Source organism: Phacochoerus africanus, chromosome 10 (genome assembly GCF_016906955.1).
Source record: "Phacochoerus africanus isolate WHEZ1 chromosome 10, ROS_Pafr_v1, whole genome shotgun sequence".
Lineage (NCBI taxonomy): Eukaryota > Metazoa > Chordata > Mammalia > Artiodactyla > Suidae > Phacochoerus > Phacochoerus africanus.
In genome coordinates, this window is record NC_062553.1 from 12839229 (window position 1) to 12854324 (window position 15096).

Genomic DNA, 15096 nt, shown 5'->3' on the forward strand with positions numbered 1-15096 from the left:
CCTGTGGGTGCCAAGGGGAGAGAGGAGGGAGTGGGATGAACTGGGAGTTTGGGGTTAGTAGATGCAAACTATTGCATCTGGAGTGGATAAACAATGCGATCCTGCTGTATAGCAACAGGGAACTATATCCTGTCACTTATGATGGAACATGATGGAAGATAATATGAGAAAAAGAATAGATATATTTTATATCTATAGATATATATCTATTAAAATAGATACATACTATATCTATAGCTAGATCTATCATATATCTCTATATATAAAAGAATAGATTTATACTATATCTATCATAATAGATATATATTATATATGATAATATGAGAAAAAGAATAGATATATATTATATATCTATAAGAATAGATATATATCTATAGATCTCTCTCTCTCTATATATATATCTATCTCTGGGTTGCTTTGCTGTACAGCAGAAAATGACAGAACACTGTAAATCAACTATAATAAAAATTATTTAAAAATGAAAAAAAATGAAAGATGGGCCCCCACTATTGATTGTACAAACATTAAAGGGATAACAAAAGAATATTATGTATACCTATTATATATATAATATATACATCTATTATAATAAATATATATAATATCTATAGATATATCTATCTATATAAAAGAATAGATATATATCCATATATATTATATATGATATGAGAAAAAGAATAGATATATATTATATCTATTAGAATAGATATATACTATATCTATAGATATAAATAGATGTATATCTGGGTTGCTTTGCTGTACAGTAGAAATTGACAGAACATTGTAAATCAACTATAATAAAATTTTTTTAAAAATTAAAAAAAATGAAAGATGGGTCCCCACTACTGATCATACAAACATTAAAAGGATAACAAAATATTATATACATCAGTTTCCCACAAACTTGGATAAAACGGACAGATTCTTTGAAAAACACAATCTACCAAATTTCACACAAGAAAAAATACATAACCTCAGTAGGCATTTATCAATTAAAGAAATTAAATCAATAAATAACCTTCCAAAATAGAAAGCACCATCCCAAGTGGTTTCTCTGTATCTGTTCCAGAAAACAGAAACAGAGGAAATATTTCCTCACTCATTCTTTGACTCCTAACAGGCACCTTACCCAAGAAGAAGTGCAGATAGCAAATAAGCATATGAAAAGGTGCTCAGTATCACACGCCACTAGAGAAAAGCAAATTCAGAGGAAATACCACTACACACCTATTAGAATGGTTAAAGTCCAAAATGCTGACAACATGAAATGCTGGTGAGGATGTAAAGCAAAAGGAACTTAAGCCTTTCAAATAGGTGACTGCATAAGCAAACTGTGGAACATCCATACAAGGAAGTGTTATTGTTTTACTGCACTTTGCTTTGCTACACTTTGCAGATATTGCATTTTTTGCCAAAAATCAAAGGTTTGTGGCAACCTTGCTGTGTTGGGCAAGTTTATCAGCACCATTTTTCCAAGAGCATTTATTCTCTTGGTGTCTCTATGACACATTTTAGTAATTCTCACAATGTTTCAAATGTTTCCATTATTATATATTTGTTGAAGCGATTTGTGATTACTGACCTTTGATATTACTATTATAATTGTTTTGGAGTGCCATGAACTGTGCTGATAAATAAGATGGCAAACTTGGAGTTCCTGACATGGCACAGAGGGTTAAGAATCCAACTGCAGCAGCTTGGGTTGCTGTGGAGGTACGGGTTCAATCCTCAGCCCAGCACAGTGGGTTAAAGGATACAGCATTGCCAACGCTGCAGCACAGGTCACAGGCGCAGCACAGATTCAATCTCTGGCCCAGGTACTTCCATACGCCATGGGTGCAGCCATTAAAAAAGATGGCAAATTTAATAATTTTTTTTTGTGAATGTTCTGACTGCTCCATCAACTGGCCTGTCCCCAAACTCTCTCCCTCTCGTTGGGCCTCCCTATTCCCTAAGACACAACAACATCGAAATCAGCCCAATTAATAACCCTATGATGGCCTCTAAGAGTTCAAGTGAAAGGAGAAATAGCAAGTCTCTCACTTTAAATCAAAAACTAGAAATGATTAAACCTAGTGAAGGAAGTATATCAAAAGCTAAGACAGGCTGGAAGCTAGGTCACTTGTGCCAAACCACCACATTGTGAATGTAAAGGAAAAGTTCTTAAAGGAAATTAAAAGTGCTACTCCAGTGAATAGATGAATGATAAGAAAGCAGAATAGTCTTACTGCTGATACGAAGAAAGTTTCAGTGGTCTGGATAGCCAGTCTTTTAAGCCAAAGCTTAGTCCAGAGCAAGTCCCTAACTCCCTTCAATTCTATGAAGTCTGAGAGAAGTGAGGAAGCTACAGAAGAAAAGTCTGAAGCTAGCAGAGACTTGTTCATGACCTTTAAGAAAGGAAGCCACCTCTATAACATAAAAGTGCAAGGTGAAGCAACACTGCTGATATAAATGCTGTAGCAACTTATCCAGTAGGTTACCTAGGATTATTAAAGAAGGCAGCCATACTAAATGACAGATTTTTTTTTTTGTCTTTTGTCTTTGTTGTTGTTGTTGTTGTTGCTATTTCTTGGGCCGCTCCCGCGGCATATGGAGGTTCCCAGGCTAGGGGTTGAATCGCAGCTGCAGCCACCGGCCTACGCCAGAGCCACAGCAACGCAGGATCCGAGCCGCGTCTGCAACCTACACCACAGCTCACGGCAACGCCGGATCCTTAACCCACTGAGCAAGGGCAGGGACCGAACCCGCAACCTCATGGTTCCTAGTCGGATTCGTTAACCACTGCGCCACGACGGGAACTCCTAAATGACAGATTTTAAAAGTAGACAAAACAGCCTCATATTGGAAGAAGACACCATCTAGGACTTTTGTAGCTAAAAAGAAGAAGTCAATGTCTGGCTTCAAAGCCGCAAAGGACATACTGACTCTCTTGCTAGGGGCTAATGAAATTGATAACTTAAGTTTCAGTCAAGGCTCATTTACCATTCCAAAAGTCCTATGGACCCTAAGAATTACATTAAATTCACATTGCCTATACTCTATAAATGGGACAATAAAGCCTGGATGATGGCACATCTGTTGACAACATGATTTACTGAATATTTTAAGCTCACCATTGAGGGTTACTACTCAGAAAAAAATTGTTTTTAAGATGTGACTGTCCATTGACAATGAACCTGGTCATTCAAGAGCTCTGATGGAGATGTATAATAAGATTCATGTTTCTTCATGCCTGCCTACACAATATCCATTTTGCAGCCCATGGATCAGGAGTCATTCTGACTTTCAAATCTTACTCAAGAAATATCTACAGTTGGCAAAGATAGTCCTCTAATGTATCTGGGCAAAGTAAATTGTAAGCTTTCTGGAAAAGATTCACCATTTTGGATGCCATGGAGAAAATCCATGATTCATAGGAAGAGGTCAAAATATCAACAAAATTTAACAGGAGTTTTGAAGCAGCTGATTCCAACTTTCATGAATGTCTTTGAAGGGTTCAGGACTTCAATAGAATAAGTAACCACAGATGTGGTGGAAATAGCAAGAAAAATGTAATCAGAGGTAGAGCCTAAAGATGTGACTGAATTGTTATAAACTCATGAAAAAACTTTAAAGTATAATGAGTTGCCACTGCTGCTGCTGCTGCTTCTTTTTTAAAATAAATTTTAGTGGAGTACAGGTGACTAAGAGTTGCTTCTTACGGTTGAGCATAGAAAGTGATTTCCTGAGATGGAATCTACTCCTGATGAATATACTGTGAAAACTGTTAAGATGACAACAAAAGATTTACAATATCACATAAATTTAGCTGATAAAGCAATAGCAGGTTTTGAGAGGACTGACTCCAATTATAAAAGAAGTTCACTGTGGGTAGTATGCTATCAAATAGCACTAATGCTACAGAGAAATTATTTGTGAAAGTTAAGAGTAAATTGAGAGTAGCAAACTTGTCTTATTTTAAGAAATTGCTGCAGCCACCCCAACCTTCAGCAACTACCAGCCTAATCAGTGAGCAGTCATAAACATCAGACAAGACCGTCTACCAGCAAAACAATTATGACTTGCTAAAGGCTCAAGTGATTATTAGCATTTTTAGCAGTGTTTTTTAACTAAGGTTTGTACATTGTTTTTTACACATAATGTTATTGCACACCTAACAGACTACAGTATAGTATAAACATAACTGTAGAAACCAAAAACTTTATATGCACTGGGAAATCAAAATCTTCACAGGACTCACTTTATTGTGTTATTCTCTTTATTGCAGCGATCTGGAACTGAACCTGCAATACTGCTGAGATATGCCTGTACACTTGGGATAAGTCTTTGTGCACACATTGAGAAAAGCTAGTATAACTTATTTAACTATAAAATATTATTAGATTTTCCAGTTTTAATATAAATAATCATCAATTCATACTAGAAACTACTCATTTTTAAGTTAATACCTAGTGAATTCCTAGTAGGAAGAGATCCTATTTATTTTTCTTTCCTCATTGATCATCACAGCTCCTAACACAAAATAAGCATTCAAAATATTTCATCCAATAAATATTATTAAAAAGAAGCTTTGTTGGCTCCATCATCATAGTGTTAACAGTCGGAAAAAATGGAAATTAAGCCAAAAATATTAAATGTCAGCCAGTGGTATAATAACTCAGGGAATAGCAGACTCTACTATTAACAGCCAGAGAATAAACATTTCAGGTTTTGCAGGACATTTGGTCTCTGTCACAACCTTTCAACTCTACTGCTGCAATACAAACGTAGCCATAGAGAGTATGTCAACAAATGAGAGGGGCTATTTCCAATAAAACTTTATTAATTGGACAATTAAATTTGAACTTCATATAGTTGTCACATGTCACAAAATATTATAATTTCTTCTGATATTTTTTCAACTATGTAAAATCCATTCTTAGATCACAGGCCACTCAAAACTGTCAATGAGCTGGATTTGGCCCTCATGCTATAGCTTGCATACCTCTGATATAATTTCTCCTTGAAATGTGGACACACCTAGAAAAAAGCCAATAAGGATCTATCAGCCATTTTACATATACCTATTGTACTCTTCTCCTATTTTTGTAAATATCCCTAGTCAGGACAAGTAAATCAGATGATCCCACAAATGACAGAAACTGGTTCAAGAATAAGACATGATAAAGGATTGATTAAAGCAGACTTTCCTGCTTAACAGTCCTGTAACGGCAGGAAAAATGAGTTTTGGGAAGGTAGAAGTGATTACACACTAGGGAGTACATAAAAGTTCATGACATTGAAAGTTTCTTTGGAGAATTTACTCCAGAAATGAATAATACTTACTATTCTTCAAAAGGACAAAAAGTCCTAAGAACAGATCAAAGGAGGCAGAAAGCTAGGACTTTTCTTTTGTTTCCAACAAATTAAAAATTAGCAGCATTCAAAAGCTTCTTTCAAAACTATTCAATCTGGAGGCAACTCTGAATCAGATTCAAGAATTAAAATATAAACCACTCAAATCACAAATATATATGATAAAAAGTCTTAAAATTAAAATCACACTGTATGCTAAAGTTGACTTGTAGGATACAGTGTGTATAGTTTTTTGTGCCTACCGTTTTTGTTCACTAGTGTATCATTTGAGTATATAAAATTCTTCTTTTTTTTTTTTGTCTTTTTGCCTTTTCTAGGGCCGCTCCCTTGGCATATGGAGGTTCCCAGGCTAGGGGTCTAATCGGAGCTGTAGCCGCCAGCCTAGCCAGAGCCACAGCAACGTGGGATCACAGCCGCGTCTGCAACCTACACCACAGCTCACGGCAACGCCGGATCCTTAACCCACTGAGTAAAGCCAGGGATCGAACCTGAAACCTCATGGTTCCTAGTCGGATTTGTTAACCACTGAGCCACGACAGGAACTCTTGAGTATATAAAATTCTAGATCATCGTTCTTCATTATTACATAGTAGATCTATTATAATTAATTTAATTAATACCTCATTGCTTATAGCTCATTTCCATTCTTGTATTTTATTTTCAAACTATGCTTCCTTAGTATTCAAATAACACATTTCATTTTTGGAAATTAGAAAATATTAATAAATTAGAAAGAAAAAATTATTCCTGGTCCTATGACCTACAGATAAACTTTAACATTTTAATTTTAAATATACATTTGGGAGTTCCCGTCGTGGCGCAGTGGTTAACGAATCCGACTAGGAACCATGAGGTTGCGGGTTCGGTCCCTGCCCTTGCTCAGTGGGTTAACGATCCGGCGTTGCTGAGCTGTGGTGTAGGTCGCAGACGCGGCTCGGATCCCGCGTTGCTGTGGCTCTGGCTTAGGCTGGAGACTACAGCTCTGATTAGACCCCTAGCCTGGGAACCTCCATATGCCGTGGGAGCAGCCCAAGAAATAGCAAAAAGACAAAAAATAAATAAATAAAAGTGTTAAAAAACAAACAAAATAATAAAATAAAATATACATTTGATGTGAGAAAACGAATGTGTATATATATATGCGTGTGTGTGTGTGTGTGAGAGAGAGAGAGACTGGTTCACTTTTCTGTACAGTAGAAAACTGACAGAACACTGAAAACCAACTATAATGTAAAAAATAAAAATCATTAAAAAATAAGACAGGAAAAAAACATACGTCTGGATATATTTATTCTTTTATTAAAGTAGTTAAAAAATAAAGTACAAGAATTTATTTCCTTAGGACATTCTGCATTATGAAATAAGCAATTTTTGAAAAAAACATAAACATATACACATATAATTATGTAAATAAATAAATGAAAATGGGAGAAGCAAGAGGCTTAGAATTACAAGCTGCAACTTGAGTTACCAAAAGGCAATTAAGTAAAACGCTGACTTCTGATATGAATGAGGACAGCAGGTTTAAAAAGAAAGACTAAAGAAATATCAAGCATAGGTTAAATTTTTGTTTTTTTGGATTTTTTCTTTCTTCATTTACATGCTCAGAAAAATAAGTGAAACTACAATTAGTGTTGTTTATAAATGTATCAGGTAAAATATTTAATTCAGTGTTAAACTATGATAAAATAAGAAATGAGTGAATAAGAGATAAAAGAAAAAGATCCTAACCATAATAACAATGATAAAATACTAGAATGGGCTCATTTTGGAGTTTTCATACTAAAAGTCATGTTTTGCATGGATATCTTTCATCTGATGAACATGGGTGGTTGGGACAAATGACCTTTCATGGATACTTTCAGTTCTAAGACTCATAACACAATTGTCCTGCCCAACACTGAAAAAGAATGAGTAGGAAAGTTGTGACTGCTCCCACTATCACTGTCACTCCCTCAACTCAAAAGATTTATTTTTAAGAGAGAGGAGGACCTTTAAAGGACCTGGGTCTTCGAAGAATGGAAAGTATCAGAGTAGAATAGAAGGTAACAGAATTAGCATATAAAATTAACCAGGTACGAGACTCAGAAATAATTATTAAAAGTCAAAGTATAAAATCTATACCAGCACTGCACATTTTGTGAATGAATTGTACTATAAAATTTCAAATGTCTACAAAAATGTTCTCTCCTAGTGCTCCACGTTTCTAAGCAAGCAATAAAAAAACTAAACCACACTACAGTAATTATAGCATAGATCAAAATCTTCCATTGGGATTTATGCTAGAGTTTGAAAGAGCAAGCTACAATAAATAACAAACAGTATTATACATAAATATAAAACTGTGAATACACATGGAAGGATTTCTCAGAGTGACAATTTGAGTTTCAGGCTGCCTGTATCATTAGCAACATATTTATTTAATTGAACCCCTTTAAGTCCTATTTAAGAATAAATCAGACATAATGGATAAAATAACAAAAGTTAAATTTCACCATTAAACCAAAAACAAGCTTTTTTCCTATTTTGATCAGTATACTGAAAAATTTTTTTAAAGATTATAATAACATTATGTAATAAGAGAAATAATATTTGGATCATTTTATTTCCTTATTTAAAATATTTTCTAATTAAATGAGATCTCAAACTCATTTTAATATAAAGTTAGTATAGAACAACCATTTTTCATTTGGAAAATGGACAGAAATTTAAAATTTTAAAATAAAATTTAAAGAAACATTACCTTCAAATAAACTGAGGTCTCTTCGTAGCCGTGGTCCATAAAGCCCTTCTAAAATACTCTCAAAACCTGTATTATTAAACAGAAAAAAAAGTATATCAACTACTAAGGCAGTTTCATTTCATAATAATCAAAACCCATAAATTCTATGAATCAAAAAATTATAAATTTCATCTGAAAATTATAAATTAACATACTATGAAGTGTCATTTTTCCTTTGAATTAAGTTGAATTAAGCAACATATATAACATAGTAAGAAGTCACACAATAACTATCAGGATTATAAAAAAAAGGAAATATTCGGGGGTTCCCATTATTGCACAGCAGAAATGAATATGACTAATATCCATGAGGATGCAGGTTCAATCCCTGGCCTCGCTCAGTGGGTCGGGGATCTGGCATTGCCATGAGCTGTGGTGCAGGTTGCAGACGAGGCTCAGATCCTGTGTTGCTGTGGCTGTGATGTAGGCTGGCATCTGTAGCTCTGATTCGACCCCTAGCCTGGTACTTCCATATGCCATGGGTGCTGTCCTAAAAAGCAAAAAAAAAAAAAAAAAAAAAGCAAAAAAAAGCAAAAAGAAAAGTAAATATTCAAATGTAAATATTCATTTCTAAAACAAGGAAACACGTGGCTCATTTAGAAATATTCCCAAGTTAAAATAACGGGTAGATTTGTTTTGCATTGATCTTGTAAAAAGGAGAAATATAATTAGACATATATTACAATCCTGCTTATGTTGGTTATAGTAAACGTTATCTTAAAAAAAAGTAGCATCTTTAACCGTAATTACAAAAATGACTAAATGAGTGTCAATGGGGAGAAATTGTTGTTATGAAAAATAGGATATATAATATTTAAACTTACCTGTAAAAATTAAAATACATTTTTACCTTGTTTCAAGGAAAAAAAATTACTGAAAATTTTATTAACAAAACTCTAGTTCATGAACTGAGTTTTCTACTTTCTACATATACTAATTTTTAAGATTTCACAATTTTCTTTTTGAAGCCTGCACCATATTAAGTTTTTTTTTTTCTCTCTTTTTATGACACACCTGTGGCATTTGGAAGTTCCTAGGCTAGGGACTGAATTGGAGCTTCAGCTGAAGGTCTACACCACAGCCATGGCAGTGCTGGATCTGAGCCACATCTGTGACCTATGTCCTACACTATGGCATTGCTGGATCCTTAATCCACTGAGTGAGGCAGGGACTGAACCTGCATCCTCACAGAGAAAACACTGGGTTCTTAACCTGCTGAGTCACAAGGGGAGCTCCTTATATTCATTTTAAACAGGTTATTGATAAACTACAAAGCACCCAAAGGAAAATGACTGGGATGGCAAAATAACTGGGAAATCATGAAAAGGAATTAATTTAAGGATGCTTAAATTATGAAGGAAAGAGATGGGATTGAAAAAAAAACAGATGGGATTAAGATGGCAGAATAGAAGGACTGGAGCTCAACTTCCCCCCTAAAAACAACAAAATTTACAAGCAAATGCTGAGCAATCTTCAACCAAATGGACCGGAAACTTTCAAAAAGATATCCTACTCCAGAAGACAAAGAGGAGGCCACATCAAGAGGTAGGAGGGGCAATTACGTGATATAAGCAACCACATAACTCTCAAGTGGGAAGCCCCACAGACTGGAAAGTAACTGGTTCACAGAGACTCCCCTACAGAAGTGAGAGTTCTGAGCCCCATATCAAACCCCCAAGCGTGGGGATCTGGCACTGGGAGAAAGAGCCCCTGGAGCATTTGGCATTGAAGGCCAGCGGGGCTTGTGCATAGGAGTTCCACGGGACTGGGGGAAATGGAGATCCCATTCTTAAAAGGTGCACACAGACTTTCATGTGCACTGGGTCCCAGGGCAAAGCAGTCTCCATAGGAATCTGAGTCAGACCTGACTGCAGTTCTTGGAGGACCTCCTGGGAAAACAGGGGTGAATGTGGCTCATTGTGGGGGAAGGACATTGGAAGCAAAGCTCTTGGGAATATTCATCAGCATGCTTTTCCCTGGAGGTGGCCATTTTGGGAAAATCTGGCCCCATCCATCAGCACTGAGAAGCCCTATGCCAAAAAACAATCCAGGTGGGATCACAGCCCCGCCCATCAGTAAACAGGCTGCCTAAAGACACCCCAGGCACACAGCTGCCTCTAATCTCACCCAGAGACAAAGCCCCACCCACCAGAGGGATAGATATCAGCTCCACCTACCAGTGGACAAGCACCAGTCCCTCCCATCAGGAAGCCTACAGCAAGCCCCCGTACCAACTTCAGCCACAAGGGGCCAGACGCCAGAAGTAAGAGAGGCTACAACTCTATTATCTGTAAAAAGGTCACACCAAAAACCTCTAAAAATGAAAAGACAGAGAACTGTAACTCAGATGAGGGAGAAAGGAAAAACCCCAGAAAATCAGCTAAGTGATCAGGAGATTCTCAGCTTCCAGGAAAAAGACTTTAGACTGTTGATGCTGAAGATGATGCAAGACATTGGAAGTAAACTGAAGGCAAAGATGGATAACTTACAGGAAACACTGAGCAAAGAGATACAAGATATAAAATTTGAGATGCAAAATACAATAACTGAAATAAAAATTTCACTAGAAGCAGCTAACAGCAGAATACAGGAGGCAGAAGAACGAATAAGTGAGGTGGAGGACAGATTAGTAGAAATTACGAATGCAGAACAGAAAAGAAAAAAGATTGAAAACAAATGAAGAGAGTCTCAGAGAACTCTGGGACAACGTTAAAGGCACCAACATCCATATTATAGGGATGCCAGAAGAGAGAGAGAAGGGGACAGAAAAAATATTCCAAGAGATAACAGCTGAAAACTTCCCTCACATGGGAAAGGAACCACTCGCTCAAATCCAGGAAGCACAAGGAGTACCATATAAAACAAACCCAAGGAGGAATACCCCAAAACACATATTAATCAAACTAACCAAAATTAAAGACAGAGAAAATACTGAAAGCAGCTAGGGAAAAGAAACAAATAACATACCAAGGAACCCCAATAAGGTTACTGGCAGATTTTTCAGCAGAAACTCTGCAGGCCAGAAGGGAGTGGCATGATATACTTAAAGTGATGAAAGGAAAAAACCTCCCACCAAGATTACTTTACCCAGCAAGGCTCTCATTCAGATTTGAAGGAGAAATCGAAACCTTCACAGATAAGCAAAAGCTGAGAGAATTCAGCAACACTAAACCAGCTTTACAACAAATACTAAAAGAACTTCTCTAGGCAGAAAAGAAAAGGCCGCAATATCAGAAACAAAAATTCCACAAATGACAAGGCTCACCAGTAAAGGTACATATACAGTAAAGATAGGAAATCATCCATGCACAATTATACCACCAAAATCAGAAATCGTGAGACGAGGAGGGTACAAATGCAGAACAGTGGAGATGCACTTGCAATTAAGAGACCAACAAAATTAAGTGACTCATATCAAAACTTCAGAATAACTCCAAACCAAAATTATGAAGGAAAAAAAACTAAAGGAAGCATGATAGATCTGAAAAAGATAGATAAAGTAGATTTTCTCAAGTAGATTTTCTCGGTTATATTCCTAAACTATAAAACAGTAGAAATACTTCTGTGGAAATGTTGAATAATAACAAAATGCTTTTAAAAAACTTTAAAACCCCTACAAACCAGATGTACATTAAAATCAAGTGTGTCACAGTCAAAAGGTGGCAACGTTTTTTTCATTTAGCAGAACATGAAGAAATGATGCATCTTACAACTGATGTCTTAAATCTGACAAAGTAAGGGTAGCTATCATGGTACCTGGTAAATATGTACTAAATAAAATCTCTGTAAAATGATTCAGTACTGGTTCCCACAGATGGAAATTTCAGGAAAAAATGTGAATGAACTCCCACCAGAGAATGCTTTCAAAAATGCTATAGAAGACTTTAATATTGGATAAAGACTCAGACTGTACAAGTCTCAAATCTCTATTACTAAGATATTCTATTTTGCTGTGATCAATTTAGTCCAAAAATAATATTGCAAACAACCATTTTAGGATGTTATTCTATGGTATTTCAGACAAAATGTATAGCTCCTCCCTAGATGAGCATACTGAATCTAAACAATACATTTCCAAGATTTAAGCCTGAGAAGAAAGTGATCAAGGAATTACATTCTTAATCTATTGGGGTTCTCAATTCTTCACTAGATAAGACCAAGGTCTTACATATAGCCTGTGCATAGTGTTGGTGCTGTTGTTAATGATATCTTTAAAGTTTTGTTTCTTGTAGACTTACAGAAACAAAATCAATATTTGTATATTGATTCTGCATCTAACAACACTGCTAAAATCTGTAACTACAGTAATTTACCTGAATGCTCTACATACACAAATATATCATCTCTAGACAATGGCAGTGTTTTTTTTTTCCTTTCCATTCCTAATTGCTTTCTTTTTTCCTATTCTTACCTTATTGCCTTAGCTAGGAACTCCATTATGATGGTGAAAATTAGTGACACTAGTGGGCATTTTTAATTTATAGCAAATTGAAATGGGAAAGCTTTCAAGGTTTATCATTAAATATGTTTGCTGTATTCATAAATACTACTTTTCACACTAAGGAAGTTCCTTCTTTGTACAGCTTGCTAGGGGGATTTTCCTGCCATAAAAAGAATTTTACCAAATTGATTAATTTATATTTGACTAAATAATTCAATATTTTAATAGACTATACTCTATATAAAGCTATTATAAAATACTAACTATATTCCCTGTGCTGTAGATTACATCCTTGTACTTATTTATTTCATACCTAGTAGTCTGTAACTCTCAATCACCTTCACACATTTTGCCACTCCTCCTACCTCTTCTCTCTGGTAACTACTAGGTTTGCTCTCTGTATCTGTGAATCTGTTTCTGTTTTGTTATGTGTTCATTTGTTTTATTTTTTTAGATTTCATTTAAGTGAAAACATAGTGTCTGTCAATCTGTTTGACTTAATTTCACAAAGCATGATACCTTCCAAGTCCCTTCATGTGGTCACAAATGGGTTTTTTTAGTAAGTGAATTTCAAATTTATCTTGAATTTATTGAAATAACCATGCCATTTCTCTTTCCTAAATCTCTTAACATCATGAATTATACTGAATATTAAACCAAACTTCTTTCATTCCTGGGAAAACTCAAATTATCGTGAGATATATTTCCTGGGTTTCTTATCTTGATTATTCCTTTCAAATCTCTGCATTAAAAAAATAAAAATATACAACAAAAAAAGAGGAGTTTCCGCTGTGGTTCAGCAGTTGACAAACCTGATTAGTATCCACAAGGACGTGGGTTTGATCCCTAGCCTTGCTCAGTGGGTTGGGGATCCAGCATTGCCCTGAGCTGTGGTACAGGTTGCGAATGTGCCTTGGATCCCATGTTGCTGTGGCTGTGGCATAGGTCAGCGGCTACATGTCCGATTGGATCCTTGCTTGAGAACCTCCATATGCCATGGGTGTGGCCCTAAAAAGCCAAAAAAACCTCAACCAACCAATCAAGCTCTGCATCTATGTTCACCAGTAAGACTGGTCTATAAATTTCCTCTGTACTTATATCAAGTTTTTATAGCAATGTTATGCTAACCTCATAAAATGAATGGCAATATCCTTTCTGGGAAAATATTAGGATATGTAGGATACCTTGCTCTAACATGTAAAAGAGCATGCTAGGGATGCCAACTGGTAATAAAGTCTTTCCAAAGTGCTTATTACCAATCAAATTTAACTGTCTTGTATTCTATTTCTTACGTCAGCTATAGTTTTCTAGGAATGTGTCCATTTCAACTATATTTTACAATTTATTTGCATAAGCATTTCCTTACATGTTTTTACCTAATGTCAATAGCATCTGCAGTCATATCCTTCTTGCTTTTCATTCCATACTCTGCTTATATATGATGTCTCTTTTTCTGCAGTCAAGCTCATAAGAAGCTTCTCAATTTTTTTTAGATTTAAAGAATTCTTTTGATTCCTTGATCTTCTGTATTGTATGTTTCTTATCCATTATTTCCTGTTCCTGCTTTTATTTCTTCCTGACCTTTATTTTGCTCTTACTTTTCCTTCTTGAAATGGATGTTTAGCTCATTAACTTTCAGCCCTTCTTTTCTCACATATGCATTTAAAGTTACCAATTTCCATTTAAGTGCTCCTTAGGTTGCATTACACAACTTGTGACATGTCATATTTTCTCTCCATTCATTCAAAATATTTCTTCATTTCCATTATGAACTCCTTCTGGATTCAAGGTTTTTAGAAGCATGTATTTCCAAATATATATGGATAGTCAATTCTTTTTATAGATTTCTGACTTAATTACAACTGATCGACATGATTTCAATCCTTTCAAATTTTCTGAGACTATCTTTATGGTCAATATACACAATTTTTTAAAATTCTCTACATATGCTTGAAAAGAATACATACTCTAAAGTTGATGGGTGCAGCAATGGGCTCTTTAATCATCCTATCACATTTTTGTTTTTCTATGTCTGTTTTTTCTATCAATTGTTGAGAAAAGTATGCAAAATCTTCCATGAAACTGTGGCTTTGTCTATTTCTTTTTATTTCTTTGAAATTTTGCTTTGTGTGTTTTTGAGGCTGCATTATTAAATGCTTATAATTTTTTAACTGTTACATCATCCTGGTGAACAGAACTCTATTATGAAGTGAACGTTTTTATTTCTAGCATGATTTTTGTATTTGACTATAAGGTCTAATATTACAAAGCTATAAAACATTTTTAACTGTTTTCATAATATGTCATTTTTAATTATTTTCTTACAACCTTTCTGTATTATTACATAACAAAGAATTTCCTTTTATAAAACACTAAGACACTGACAGGATTTAGTAATCTAAATTTAAAAGTTTATATTTGGGTTAAAATTCCTTATCTATTTTTGTTCTATTTGTATAAAGCTATTTTTTTCCTTTCTTGCAAACTTTGGAATTCACTTACTATTTACTGCTTAATT

The 15096-nt window shown here is 35.1% G+C and overlaps 1 protein-coding gene across 10 annotated transcripts in view; it reads right to left on the minus strand.

Annotated features, from left to right (window-relative positions):
• Nucleotides 1-15096, minus strand: part of LCORL (ligand dependent nuclear receptor corepressor like) — a 156477-nt gene that overhangs the window by 99581 nt on the left and 41800 nt on the right. For all 10 annotated transcript variants that reach the window (XM_047799553.1, XM_047799554.1, XM_047799551.1 and 7 more), the window contains exon 2: nt 8099-8164. In XM_047799553.1, the coding sequence (XP_047655509.1) occupies nt 8099-8164 (66 nt within the window). The remainder of the gene's footprint in view (nt 1-8098; nt 8165-15096) is intronic.